General features: G+C 39.3%; 1 protein-coding gene across 1 annotated transcript in view; it reads right to left on the bottom strand.

Moving 5' to 3' along the window:
* The window catches only part of man1a2 (mannosidase, alpha, class 1A, member 2), a 139,158-nt gene that overhangs the window by 22,300 nt on the left and 102,069 nt on the right, over window positions 1-14,789 (bottom strand). The window contains exons 10-11 of the mRNA XM_034198005.1: window positions 3,742-3,857; window positions 1,133-1,352 (exon numbers count right to left, since the gene is read on the bottom strand). Coding sequence (XP_034053896.1) covers window positions 1,133-1,352; window positions 3,742-3,857 — 336 coding nt within the window. The remainder of the gene's footprint in view (window positions 1-1,132; window positions 1,353-3,741; window positions 3,858-14,789) is intronic.

Genomic DNA, 14,789 nt, shown 5'->3' with positions numbered 1-14,789 from the left:
GGCTTCCCTTGTTACAAAGTCAACATTTATAAGAATTACTTTATGGTTAGGTGTCTGAAATAAGGTCAATTTTTTATACAAGCTGACGCGATTCTCACTGTTTGTTCCACGACATGAACACATTAGTAAATACCCTAGTTGTGAATGTTTAAACCACTTAAAACTGGTTTTAATATGTGGAGATTATTCTGCTGAACAAAACACTCAAGTATCATATAAGTGCATTTGACACGTATATTATCTGCAATAATCCAAACTCAATGAAGAAATCCAATTGGCTTTACGTCGAAGGAGCCCTTGATGCTAACTTTAGGGCCACCTACAATAATGCGTCATCCCTGCACCAATCTATCCCTCTAGACCAGTGCTTCTCAAAGTGTGGTCCGCGGACCACTGGTGGTCCGTGAGTGCCCCATAGTGGTCCGTGAGTATATTGGTAAAATTTCACATTTGAAATGAATTAATTAATTTAAGTTTTCCGCACTCTCGCGCGAATATTTCCGCAATGGAGCGAGCTTAAGTTTTACTTTCAAATGCATCATACAGTATAGCCCAGCGCAACACCTTCGTCACACATGTTGCCACTTCTTTGCACCAGTTTCAGGCGATTTGTAATCTGTTCTAGAAAAACGATGTGTTTTTGGATATTTGTGGAGTTAGGTGGTCCGCGAGTGTTTTTTTATTGGTTAAGTGGTTCTTGGTATGAAAAAGTTTGAGAAACACTGCTCTTGACCAGTGCATCTCAAAGTGTGGTCCGCGGACCACTGGCGCCCCCTAGTGGTCCGTGAGTATATTGGTAAAATACATTTAAGTTTTCCGCACTCTCGCAGGAATATCTCCGCAATGGAGCGAGCTTAAGTTTCAGATCGATTGCATGATATAGCCCAGATCAACACCTTTGTCACACATGTTGCCACCTGTTTGTACCATTTTCAGGCGATTTGTAATCTGTTCTAGAAAAACTATGTGTTTTTGGATATTTGTGGAGTTAGGTGGTGCGCGAGTGTTATTTTATTAGTTAAGTGGTCCTTGGTATGAAAGAGTTTGAGAAACACTGCTCTAGACACAAATCTTTACTTTGCTGACATGGCAGTTTTATTCATATTAAGAGTACGTGTGTGTTCCTCCTCACCTGTCCGGTCGTAGGACTCGTGGCAGGTGTGAGCGATCTCGGCTCCGAGCTGCAGGTAGTGTCCGGCTTTATCGTCAGGCGAGCCGTCGGCGCCCAAAGCAAACATGCCGCCGGCGAAGCACGCCAGGTGCCCCATCTTCCTCTCCAGGTGGCCGTTCTTCCACTCGCCGATAAACGTCAGACCGCCGTTGGATTTGCGTATCAGGTGCCGCTCGATAGCCTACAGGAAAAGAGTGTATGTGAACGAGATAGAAGGAGAGTTATGCAGTTAGAGTGTGGATTTTAGTCAAAGTCAACTTTATTGTCAATCTTTCAGTTTGTGTGTACAGACAGAGAGATAGAAATACCGTTTCCCACCATCCAGAATACAAATATGTATAAACCAGGGTTTCCGCTAGGATTTTTTCTCGCCGGTCAAATGTCCGGGCAGAATTTATTTTACCGGACACATTTGAAAATTACCGGTCATATTTCAATAATAATAATAAGAGTTATGTAGCAGAGTTTCCGTTAGCAGGTAATTACCGGACTATGAGCAGATATGCTTCAGTTTAAAACTCAGTTCACGGGGCTCATTTTTATATTGCTTCAGTCTATAATCGTAACAGATCGAAAAATTCAGATTCATTTTTCAATAAATTATTCCACCAACAACAAACAACATAATTATTACATTCAAACAAACTACTTGTAGTAGATAACGTACATTATTCAAAAGTTTACATTAACTTTGAATAATAACACGGGAGAAACGGATCATCTCTTTTCCCCTCTCCCTCCCTCTCTCTCCTGACAGCCCGTCAGTTTCTCATGCAGCTAAACAGAGGCGGGGCTTCAGGTGATCATGCAGAGCTGCGTGTCTCGGTCAGACTCAGCAGCTGATCTGATCTCTCTCTCGGGTCCGGTTACACTTCACTCGCGTTTATGTCCATATCGATCAGATCCAGCTCTCCTGATCGGCCTTTATAGAGAGCACCGATCAAACTATTAAGAGTGAATATCGGCCGATAATGACCGGCGGCCGATCTATCGGAGCCTCCCTAATTATTACCAGACATTTTGACCGGCAGGTTTTGAATTTACCGGTTTTTAATACATTTTACCAGCTAAAAACCGGTAATTACCGGCTAACGGAAACCCTGGTATAAACATATGTATAATCCTATATATACACAATCAACAGACACATACATTATGCACACATTAAAATACAAACACAACAATCAATATACACAAAATAACAGTCACTTTAATATCTTTGGGAATGTACATTAGTGCAAGAAGTTATGCAGTTAGAGCGTAGATCTTTGGGCAGATAAGGCCAGAAAAGGTTGAATGAAGCAGTAAAAATGTGGGGGAAATGTGGACAGACGTGGATTATAGTGTCCATATGTGTGTGTGTAATTGTATGCATGTAGTGATTAAAATATCAGGATGACAAATTAATAATTATGGTCAAAAAGTGATAATGACAGTTTTTATTATAGTTGGAATGTGGATGAAGGTTATCAATGCAATATTAAAGGAGTGTGTGTGTGTGTGTGTGTGTGTGTGTGTGTGTGTGTGTGTGTGTGTGTGAATGTTTCAATTGGGTAAAGTTGTGTGAATGAGGCATTGACATTGAGAGCAGGTGTATGTGGGTGTTGGGGGGGGGGGGGGTCGAACAGAAGAAACCAGGACAAAATGGTGAGTGTAGAATTTGAAATGCAGACACATCTCTCAGCCCTCGCTCTGCAGCATCTGCTCTGCTCGCTCGGTGACAGATTTAATGATTGACAGACACATCTTCACCCGACACACAACATCTGCCCTCTGCTAAATCCACTCTCACTTTACTTGAAAAACAAAAGCATCTGTCTTTTGTCGTGATGGGCTCCGATCACTATGAGGAGAGAGTGAATTACATGTTCTTAAATCAATGTCGGTCACTTAAAAAAGGATAACTGGTAAAACATATACGTGATAGCGGCTGCTTTTCTTGCTTAAAAAGGTGTCAGAATTGAATCTGGAGCTACACATGTGAGTCTATGCAGACACCAGCTGGGCCTGGTTTGATGTCTTTAAATCTTTTTGTCCTTCTAATAAAAATGAAAAATGTCTGTCCTCTTTATATCTGTCTTTTGCCATATGTATATCTGTTACTATCTGTATGTTCAGTTGCTGTTTTGATAAGTGTACATCTGTTGTGCAGCAGCTGTGAAAACAAATACTCCCTTGGCACGATCAAATCTGAATATATATTTCAAAAAACGATGCATTGAGCGTGAAATGAGATGTTGTCCTTCATATCCAAAGTGCTGTATACAAACATACTGTATGTGTGTGTGGAATCATTTCCCGAAGGACAGTTTATTTCTCCCTGTGGCGTTCTGACAGGAAGCTGAGTAAAAGGTAATTAAATAATGAGTTTGTCTTCACCCTCTTTCTGCAGGAGTGTTTTGAAGTAGTGTTTTTATAAGGACGCAACTGTTGTTGAGCTGCGCAAAGAAAGAGATGAGTTTCTTAAAATATATAAATAAATTATTTTCCTGAGATTATGCACAATGTGTCTCTTTGTTCTGTAGAAATAACTATAAAACATAACACACACACACATCTCTTTAATGTACCTCAATGGCTTCATCGTAGGTTTTGCGGGCTTCTGTATCGGTCTTGTCGGACATGAGCCATGCCTTCAGCAGGTACTCGTAGAAACTGTCCCCAAGTCCTCCAACTGAGGTGTGATCTGGAGAGAGGGAAGAGAAGAAAGGGTTAAATATGCAGAGAGGAGGAACCAGCGAGAGACAGGAAAAGAGAGAAAGCTAAAGTGGATTATTTGTAGTAATATTGGCAGCGGTTTCACATCTAATTTCCAGTTTTTGTTTACTGTGTCCATGGTGTGCTCACATTTCCATGTCCCCAAACGTCCTGATGAAAGTTTACTCAGCTTTCATGGCTGTCCGAATTTGCCGGACGCCCCGTAGAGAGGAAGGGACACAGCCAACACTGTTTCTGATCAGACTATCAAATAAAAAAAATTTTCCCCAGGGAGTTTGAGCCCAGTTGATCCAACTCTTTAATGACACTTTGGTCAATTTCAGAGGCAATTTCACTGACCTATAAAAGATTTATGGAGAGTGTTAGCAAAGAAAATAATGTTTAGCATATGAGAAGTGTTATTGAGTATCATTATAACAGTTGATACTGTCAATACTAACGTTTTATGAAAAGTTTGGGAAAGAAATCTACCTGTTTTATGATAATTTTGGCTTAGTGAATGGCTGTTAAAAGACATTGTTGTTGGTTGGCGAATGCAAACAAAAACTACTCGGCATAAAACAATGTACTCAAGTATAATTATCAAAGTATTGGCATCAAAATATACTTAAAATACCAAAGGTGAAAGCACTCATTATGCACAATCCCTAACCCTAGTAGATATTGAATTGTTTTTATTAATAGCAACAATCTCGCCGCCTCTCGCGCAATTATGATTTCAGATTTCTAGTCGTTTCTAAAAAATTGACATAAATAAGATTCATATTAACATAAAAATTATCATAGACTAGATGTAACATCTCTTTATGATCATATTTGATATCTGATGCTTTGTTTACTACCTAAAGATCTCCCTGTCTGTATGTGATTAACATGCCTGAAGGTAAAATGGAGGGATGCGCAAACACGGGGAACGAGGAAGACGAAAGAAGTAATGAATTATTCAAACCTCACAAACAACCTTGGAGTCATTACTGAGGGCAGATTGTGAGTATGTGTTCATGTTTGTGAATCTCTGAGTTTGTATATTCACTCAGAAAATTACAGGTAGTCAATGAGCATGGAGGAGACAGCGAGAGACAGCTAGTCAATATATTTGATACAAGTTTAAATCTGCTCAAGGCTGATATGTAAATACGTACATTTGGTGAGTTCAAATCATTTAGGAGAGCCTAATCAAAGAGTTCCTGATACACTTATGTTGGCAATATAAGAGTGTGTGTAAGTGTGTGTGTGTTATGTAAGGTTTTCAAGGACTCACATCACTGTCATGTTTACATATTTTACGGAAAGGGTATCCAGCAGCACAAAAGCACTCAGAATGATGCAGACTTCTTTTATAAATAATCCTCCTGATCCAAACACGAGCCTAAATAACCTGCAGACTTAGATGAATGCTTGTATATGTTATCATCCTGAGTGGCATCTGGCAGGTCACCAGTGCTCTGCTCCACGCCAAATGATCATACTTGGTTGTTGAAGTATTGGATGAGATAAGTCTGCTAGCTCAAAGAAAAACAGTGTTCACCATGGCTGTTGGCAGAACTCTTCTCCTCTATCTAATCATCGAGAATCAATACCAAATCTTCTTGAAGAAAAAGTCTACTACTGTTTTTTGTCCCCAACCACAGCATGTGTTGAACTTTATTTCCTTTAGGGTTAATACACAGAAGAAAAAGCTTGTAGCAGGAAGCTGTAAAAGAGCGCCTGTGCAGAGGGGGAAGCAATAACGGTTCAGACCTGATTACAGCTCTTGGAAGCGGATACAAGTGGCCAAAATGTTTTTACTTCACAGACTCTGGGTTCAATATCAGGTTAATAGCGAGGCGCGCAGAAATCCCAAAGAGATCAGTGAAATACCATCGGTCCTTGAAGAGGAGACATCTTACAGGATGTTTTTCAGGGTATGTTCAACTAGGAGGTGAACCAAGAAAAAAAAAGAAATCTGAGCTACTTATTTATATGAGCAGCAGAAAACCAGAGCACTGTGCTGAATGCCATTATTATAAGTTCTACTATGGTTAGTCCATTCCTTGCTGAGAGGGAGTATAACCAGCCCTGAGCCACATGGAGCTCATTTTTAAAGACGTATTTATATTCAAGATGTCGATTGCCTGTGACCTTGGTTGGAGAAACTTGGGATCTATAAAAAGTTCAAACCAAGTTTACTTATTTTTCAGGGGTGAAGCTATTTCACCCGAGGACAGACATCTAGTCTCTCTTTGGATTCAGATTGGAAGTCAATACACTTCTGTTCATGTACAGAATAATTCATAAGCAGTGGAGAAAGTGAGAGTTAATGCGATACAATACAGTAGGAGTTAGAACACTGTAGCAAATACTATTAACAATTACCTGTTAATACATTAAAATGTAAGACAAGCACATCAAATAATGATTACATCGGGGAAAAGAGAGTATTATGTAAAGTCGAAAATTGCAAAACAAAATTGTGATTGATGGTTGTATGTTTTTTTTCCAAGGCTTATCAACTATGAGTTTAATTTGTGTCTTTTGTTTTGGTTTTCTTTTTCTAATAATAATAATTCATTTATTTTATATAGGCGCCTTTCAGGCTCTCAAGGTCGCCGTACAAAACAAACTATATAAGTGATATATTATATAAGTGATTTACTTTTTGTTAACCATCATTATCTTACTAATATGATAACATTATTTTATATAATTTAAGTTTTCCAGACCAATAACAATCCAATCCACACAAAGTCCTGTGTGTTATATTCAATCATAAATTGAGATAATTGTCGTTTGACACATCTGGTATTTTCCTACAAACACCCTGCTCCCTTTCTCCCTGTCCACATGCTTTACATTTAGGGTGCATTCACACCTAATAGTCCGTTCTCTGGAGCTCACCAGACGACAGTTTGTTACATCGTTTCATTTTTCAGAAGGTTCGGTTTGCGTTCACACGGCAAAACTCAAACGGACTATAAACTTTAAACACAAGTCATGTGCACGGAAATGCTGTTCAACCATTGGTCAGACATTAAGGGGGTAAAAACGCAAATCCCGGCAATTTCTACCGGAGCCTCCGCCATGGAGCATCGGCACCTTCGGCAGGTTATTCTCATGCTGCTGTTAATCTGGAGATCAACAGACACTAGCGGCCCGCGCATATGATTATATAATCAGACAACGTCCGTTAAAAAACATTATAACATAATGAGAGACGTTCTGCAGTAAGGAGGGGCGTTTCACCGACGACAGGTGTTCTTACTTTTATGTAGTTGACGGAGCATTTTTACTTTACACGACACTGTTCAACACTTCATTCCGCTTCACTGTTTAACTAAACAACCGCGGAGGTCTTGAAAGACTCTTTCGCTAAAGATTTTGAAGATATCCGCGTTCTTGTGACACGTAAATACCACGCTTCCTATGTTTTGGTGCGGACTGCGTTCACACCAGCGATGAACCGCTCCAGAGTTCGCAAGCAAGCGCTCCGAGACCACCTATTTTAGCGGACCAGAGTCCGGTTGTTTAGTTCACTTTAGAGGTCTCGGACTGCGTTCACACCGAGCCAAATGAACCGAACCAAGCGGCTAAACGCACCAGGGTTCGATTCAACCGGACTATACAAGGCAGGTGTGAACGCACCGGCTGTACCCAGACTCCTCTAGTTGAGAGGCTTCAAATAACTAAAATGCTGGGCTCATCTTGCTTTGTCCCACTTTATCTCTCTGAAGTCTTCAGATCTTCTTTTACTGACTGATCTGTTGCTTAATTTTTACAGTAAAATGGGGTTTTAAAAATCTGAAGCGCTGTCATAACTGCTTTTTAAACTTACAACCTGATGTAATAAAAGGGAGCAGAACAGAAATACAAAGTAAGACTAACATCATCCAACCAGACAAAAAAACTGCTCTTTCACACAAGACTGTTTTTGATGTTAAAGAGGAACATAAGAAGGCAACACTGATTCAATTAGAATATGAAACAGGAAGTGCTCTCAAGTTGTCCCTCGAGCATCTACCCTTTTCTGTTTTCCAGTCACCTCCCACACTGTTTTAACTTAGCATCCTCCCACACACACTCCCTCCTCTCCATCATTTTCAGCCCACCAAAGGATCTGGGTCATGCACGGAGCGCCTGTCAATCACAGCGGGGTCTGCTGAGGAGGCGGCTTCAAACACACACTAAACCGCAGACACAAAGACACATGTACACAAGAGGACATCTTCACTGAGTCTCAGACACTCTGTTTCAAAACACAGGTCGAGGGCACGAGCTGTTGAGGTCATACTAATAAAGTCTGTGGATGGGAAGGAGTGCGACAAGTTATTTCTATGCAGCACTAAACCCAACGAAGATCAGCAGAGGTCAGCCATGTCTCAGTCCATGTTCATGCATTACAAACGTCTTTTTCACTTGACAACAAATCATTATTGACAAATGCTGTTCAGCAGTCAACATGTACTTGGATGCTGCGTAAGGGATAGTGTGAAGTATTCTGTCATTATTATTTTATAATGTTTTGTTCTATCAGCACATTCAAAAGTGTGGTGTTTTGCTAACTGACTGCTTTTTTGCCTTTTAAAAAATAAGCCAATCAATATTTTAAAGAGGCCTTGGTATGCTTTTTGGGGTTTTCCCTTTCCTGTAGTGTGTTAGGGTTTGTTTACTTATGTCACTATGTAACTCTATTGGTTAGCGCTCCGAAACATAAGAGGCGGGACATCTCTAAGCAGTTGACCGATCACAACAGAGCCGGCCAGCTAACCAATCAGAGCAGACTGGGCTCTGGTTTCAGACAGAGGGTGTAAAGAGGTGCTGCAGCACAGACAGTGTGAGAAAAATAAAGAGCTTTTTGAACATTAAAGCTTGGAGACATGTCCCAGTAGAGACACTAAATATGAACCTCAACATTTGCATAATATGTTCGCATTAAAGATCATTTGGAATCAATTTTCCTGAGGCAGAGCCAGAAGGAAGTAAAATGTAAGTATTAGTCAAATATAACTTTAAAAAATGTAAAAGTGTCAGAGATACACGTTTACAAGTTGTTGCAAATGCACCCAACGTGTCAATCACAATGACAGACTAGATAACCAAGTGAAACCACATTTAAAAAAGAAATAGGAATTATCAGGCTACAACAAAACGTCAACAAAAACAACAATACAAATTCTGAATTAGATGTATGTTTGTGTCTAAATGGGTGGAGACAGAGAAAGGAATGACATGTTTACCAACTATATATAAACGTCTGTAAAATTCAGATTGTCGCCGTGTAGGTTAAAAAGGGAGTAGATGGTGTGTGTGTGTATGTGTGTGTGTGTGTGTGTGTGTGTATGTGTGTATGTGTGTGTGTGTGTGTGTGTGTAGGCAGAGGAGTGTGTGGTAATAGGGCTGTCAGTCTCAGCAGGATCTCATTAAGACAGAGACGCTCAGCCTCATTCCTCATTAGTGTGACTTAACTACTGTCAGTGACACACACACACACACACACACACACACACACACACACACACACACACACACACACACACACACACACACACACACACACACACACACACACACACACACACACACACACACACACACACACACACACACACACACACACACACACACACACAGCTTCTTTCTCCTCTTCTAACACTTAACACATTGTCTCGAAACACAGCCTCACATTCATATACATTTCTCACCCAATTCTTAGAGCTTAAGCGAGACAATGATCTGCCTCTGACAGGACGGGTGTTAAATGCACTCCCAATGTAACTATTTTCCAAATGAGTTGGACTTTTTAGAAAGATAACAAACCCCCCAAGCAGCAGCTGATACAGTAGAACCACTCTCCAGCAACAGATAGATTTGTGCCCAGATACCAGCGCACATTAATCTAACTTGAGACAGCCGTGCAGCTTCAATTCAGTCCTGAAAGTTAAACAGACCTGTAATGAATTCAAATTGATGTGTTTACTCTGCAGCAGTTACCTTGCAGGTGTTCAAAAATATGCAAATAACAATCCCACAAGAACACGTTTAGCTGGATGTGTATTTATCGGCAAACAGACTTCAGATGTACTGTAATTTTCTGCCTCGCTGAGTCTGATTTATAATTATCACGGCTTCATGACAGCACTGTGAGCAGCGACTGCGTTGTTATTGCTGTGTGGATTGTGGATAAAATGTTAAAGAAGATCAGTTATGTGTTGATGTTTTATTTTATTATCCTTTGAGAACATGTATACATAGAGTGATTCTACATTGACAACAATAAAGTCAAATAAAGTGTATTTGTGTTAAGAAATAAGGATATACAGTATATTATTGCAGTTGTTTCAACCGTAGTAAGTTTAGGGTCAAAACAGCCTTCAACACAAATGTAATCGATATGTGTTGCATTCCAATTTGTAATAAAACTATTAGTGCAGTCAGTAAATCAGGTGATGTTGTAATCTTTTGTATAAACAGGATAGCATTTCACAACGTGCTGAGGTTACAGGCTGTTATATGTGAGTTTTAACAGTCTCAATCCACGTTTTTAATTACGTGAAAAGATTACACTCTCACTATGTGGAGACTGCGGATAACATTAACAGAAGTAACATCTGGTGGGATATGCTATGCTCATTTACAGGGTCATACTTCTTTCCCACAACATATTTGTATGCTTTTAACACATACTTTCTATTACATAATGGCTGTCTGAGAATATCTGTATTCACACTCTGTTATAGCGCCTCTCACTTTGAGCCCCATCCTGAATAAGTAAAGTCTGCTCTGATTGGCTTATGAGAATAACTGCAAATGTAGCCTGCATTTGGCAAAGGAAGGGTGTTTTTGAACATTAAGGCATGTAAACGTGTCACAGTAGAGGCACAACATACCAATACAAATAGTACTTAACCAAGACTACATGTGGTTGTTTAAAATAGGGGGGGTTAGTGGGCTTAAATGTTTACAGTGAGTCTCCTAGCAACTGCTGACATCAATCAATCAATGTTTATTTAGATAGCCCAATATCACAAATGTTACATTTGTCTCAGTGGACTTCACAGTTTGTACAGAATATGACATGAGAAATGCCGACTCAGACACTAGAAAGCTAAAGGGTGTACAAATGTGTCCAATGGTTAATATTTCCTTATAGCTTATACGGTATAGTCCTTGAACAAAGAGTCAGCTTAAATTGATTTTGACTGAAGTGACTTTTTTAACCACATACAGAGAGCAGAATTAAAGCTCGAGACTGTTCAAAGCTTTGTTTTGTTAAATGTTAGAATAAGGCCTGAAAGTTCACCTCAACAGATTGGTGTCGAAGTCCATAGGGACTTGGCTTGGCAACTGGAAGGTCACCAGTTCAAGTCCCGGAAAGACCAAGTGCTACCGAGGTGTCCCTGAGCAAGGCACCGTTCCCTACACTGCTCCCCGGGCGCCGTACATAATGGCAGCCCACTGCTCCTAACACTAGGTCAAATGCAGAGAAACCGTTTTGTTACATAGTACCTGTACTATGTAATGACAATACATTGAATCTTAAAGTGACTGCTTTGTTGACTTGAAATATATGTAAATTATTATGTATGATTTTCAAAAGACAACATTAAAAGAGGGCTTTTTTTTTTTTTAAAGTTGCTTTGTGAAGTCTAGCGGTATTTCAGCATTTGCTTCTGTAGGCAGTGTCGTGCCAACATTTTCTACTTTTTAATCAAACATGGCGACATTTTTCTTTCCCAGAATGCACTACAAAGAGTCGTCCAGCTACTGCCACCACAAGCACCAGACAAAGGTACCATGGCTGCACAATTGGTCATGATTACTTGATACCTTATTATTAATAAACAATAACACATTGTTGTACTCATCATGGTCAGCTTTGCCTTATCATTTGTTATTTGCAAGACTTTATCAACAATCAAGGGGACTTTTTTCTCAGAGCCCCTTCAGGTTTAATTAATAACATGGCATTCACTGACCTACCCCCCCCTCTCACTGAACCTCTGCATGCAGCACAGAGGGGGCTCGGTTTGGTTCGGGAGGAGCTGTGGACTTTAATTAAACTGGTGCTGCTTTGTTGTAATCATTAAGGGGCAACAAGGTGGAATGGCAGCTAATGAATGTGTCCAGACTGAAGAGCCAAACACACTTACTGTAACATGCAAGAGGATCAATGGATACTGAGAGTAGGGTTTGCACAGAGACACTGATACCGTGCAGACTGGGAACATTTTAAAGCCCGGAACAAAAGACAAACATAAAGACATTTGGTCAAATATTATCTGTGTTTATTGTTGAGTTTTACACAAACCATTTTTAGGAACGCTATTTAAAGAAGAAACTCAAAGTAGACTACTTCAAACAAAACAAGTCCTCTTCACAGACTTGCTTATAGCAGCAATATGATAATTATGATGCAAAATGTCCCTTTATTTCAGGCGTAAAACATTTCGGATAAAATAAAATGGAATAAAATCATTGTAAATAAACCAAAATATACATCTGGCTTATTACATTTTAATCACGGCATGCTGCGGCTGACTTCAAATAGCCTTAGTTACTGCCTAAAACAAATAGAACCCAAACTCTGTGAAAACAAAGGAAAATATAACAATAACTTATTGCAGGCTTGTGCTATTTTAGTCTACTTTCTACGCCTTTTTAACACACTTCAAAGTGTGCTTAAGGGGGAATAAGATACACCGAATATGATGACCAAAGAGATTTAAAATGTTCTGACTTCAGCAGATTTTTAACCATCAAAGTCCGGTAAATACCAGCTAATGGAAACACTTACATGAACACAAAAACCCATGCAGACACACATTGTTACATGATAACCATGCAGATTGTGAACGCTATATTTTCACGACTTAAATGCATACACAAAGAACGACTGAGCCCCTACTCTCAAACACACCCACAGAGAAGAGACATACAACATCCCTCATCACCTGCGCTCTCATGCAGCTCCGCGGCTCTCTATCCATCTGCTGATGCACTCATCCATCAATCAATCCGCTCTCACACTCATCTTACGTCCATTTATTTCCCTCTGCTTTTGGCCCAAAGTCTGTGCACTTATAGTACAAGTGCATCTGTCTGACTGACAAACAACCTATCCATTAATGAGCCCATCCATTGATCAATCCAGTGCTTTCCACTCGTTTTGTCCACACCTAAATCTCATTTTTCATCTCACTAGACCACCCTAGTTGTTGAAGGACACATCTGTATTTTGAGAAAAGTACAATCTTCCACTGTGCTTAGTTTCTGTGTGTGTATGTCTTATTGCACATTTACATGGGGGTGTCGTGAATTGAAAATACTTATTGAGGCTCTATTATGCCTTTTGGGGTTCTCCCTTTCCTGTAGAGTGTTGTATAGGTTTTAGTGCATGTAAATGGTCTGCAAAGGCAAACATTTCTCTGCCTGAAACGCCTCCATTGGACTCCTTTGTTTACCTCTAACATAGTGAAAGCAGTATCACAGTAAAGGCACAAAATATGAACCTGGAAATGAGCCCATTATGTCCTCTTTAATACGGCTCTCTCTTGCGTAACGACTCATTCCCCTGGATAAATGAAACATAATATTTTCATTTTTCAAATAGATTTAATCTTTTAATTTCCTTTAAAGAGAGCAACCTGAGCCGATCTGATTGACAGGAAAAAAATACAGCGCTCAGCTTCTATAAAAAAATACTTCTAAGTGAATGTGCACACAAAAAGGAATATTTGAATATCCATAATGTTTTGTTATTCTGTTGGAATATTAAAATAACACATCTCTATATAACTGTCATCATGCATCTTAATGGCTGATCTCAGTGAAATGTTGAAAAGTAAACAAAAAGGAATATTTAAAGCTCCCTGATGATACATTTAAAAATCCCTCAGTAGCGTTTAGGAGGATTTAACATGTATGAAAGACACTTTTAAATGTTCTGAGTAAATGTTGGGAAGAGGACTCAAAGCACTGACATCCAAACTCTCAAGAGCGCTCAGCAGTCAGCACAGAAACATCTCTAAACTTTCATAGTTTAACAAGATTTTCCATCTATTACATTTAGAAATCATTAAAGATTTATAAATAATTATGAAGGATAAAATTCAAAAGGCAGAACCTATAAAAACATGTGATAAAAGTGTAGAAATGCTGATGTGTAACTTCGCAAAAACCGAATAAATGCAAAATGCAGAGTATGATAGACGATACATCTCTGTACATTTATATTCACATTAGTCATAAACATTTGTTATGGTTATTATAGTAAATTAAATGTATTCAATTTGAAATTACAATATACCTTTCTACCACAAACATAACTTGTTTTATTTTATATTTTTCATCCGTAACTTCTGCGTCTTACATTCCTATTGTCACTAGTACATTGAATACATCTTTAAATGAGAGGGAGCTTGAGATCTACTATTACTATTAATAGCTTTAGGCTTTAGGACGCTTCAAAAGCTGTATACATTTGCACGGACGCCAGGACCGGTGACAAATGTGACATTCTGGAGTCAATGGGTTCAAATTGTCCAACTTGGTCGCTAACGCCTCCTATATGTAAATCATTACTGACAAATTAACATAGTCGCACCGTATGTTTGACCTGAAATGTTGCAGACTTATCCAGGTGGACCTGCTCTACATTTGGTCCTCTTGAACCTCTAAGCTCCGCCTACTTTGATTAACAAACACTTACATTTAAATGTTTAGTTTCTTGATACCAAACTTCGTATACAGCATCGATGGAGGGTCACACACATCACCCTAGGAAATGAGCATGTTCAGTCGATAAATATGGCCGCCATTAATCAAAACGTATTTGCAAAAAGGCAGGGCTTAGAAGCTAATGATCATAACTCATCAACAATGTATCCAAATATCACATAATTTGGTGGATAGGTTCAGTCTGTAT

Source organism: Gymnodraco acuticeps, unplaced genomic scaffold, assembly GCF_902827175.1.
Source record: "Gymnodraco acuticeps unplaced genomic scaffold, fGymAcu1.1, whole genome shotgun sequence".
Classification (NCBI taxonomy): Eukaryota; Metazoa; Chordata; class Actinopteri; order Perciformes; family Bathydraconidae; genus Gymnodraco; species Gymnodraco acuticeps.
This window is presented reverse-complemented; position numbering and strand designations above follow the sequence as displayed.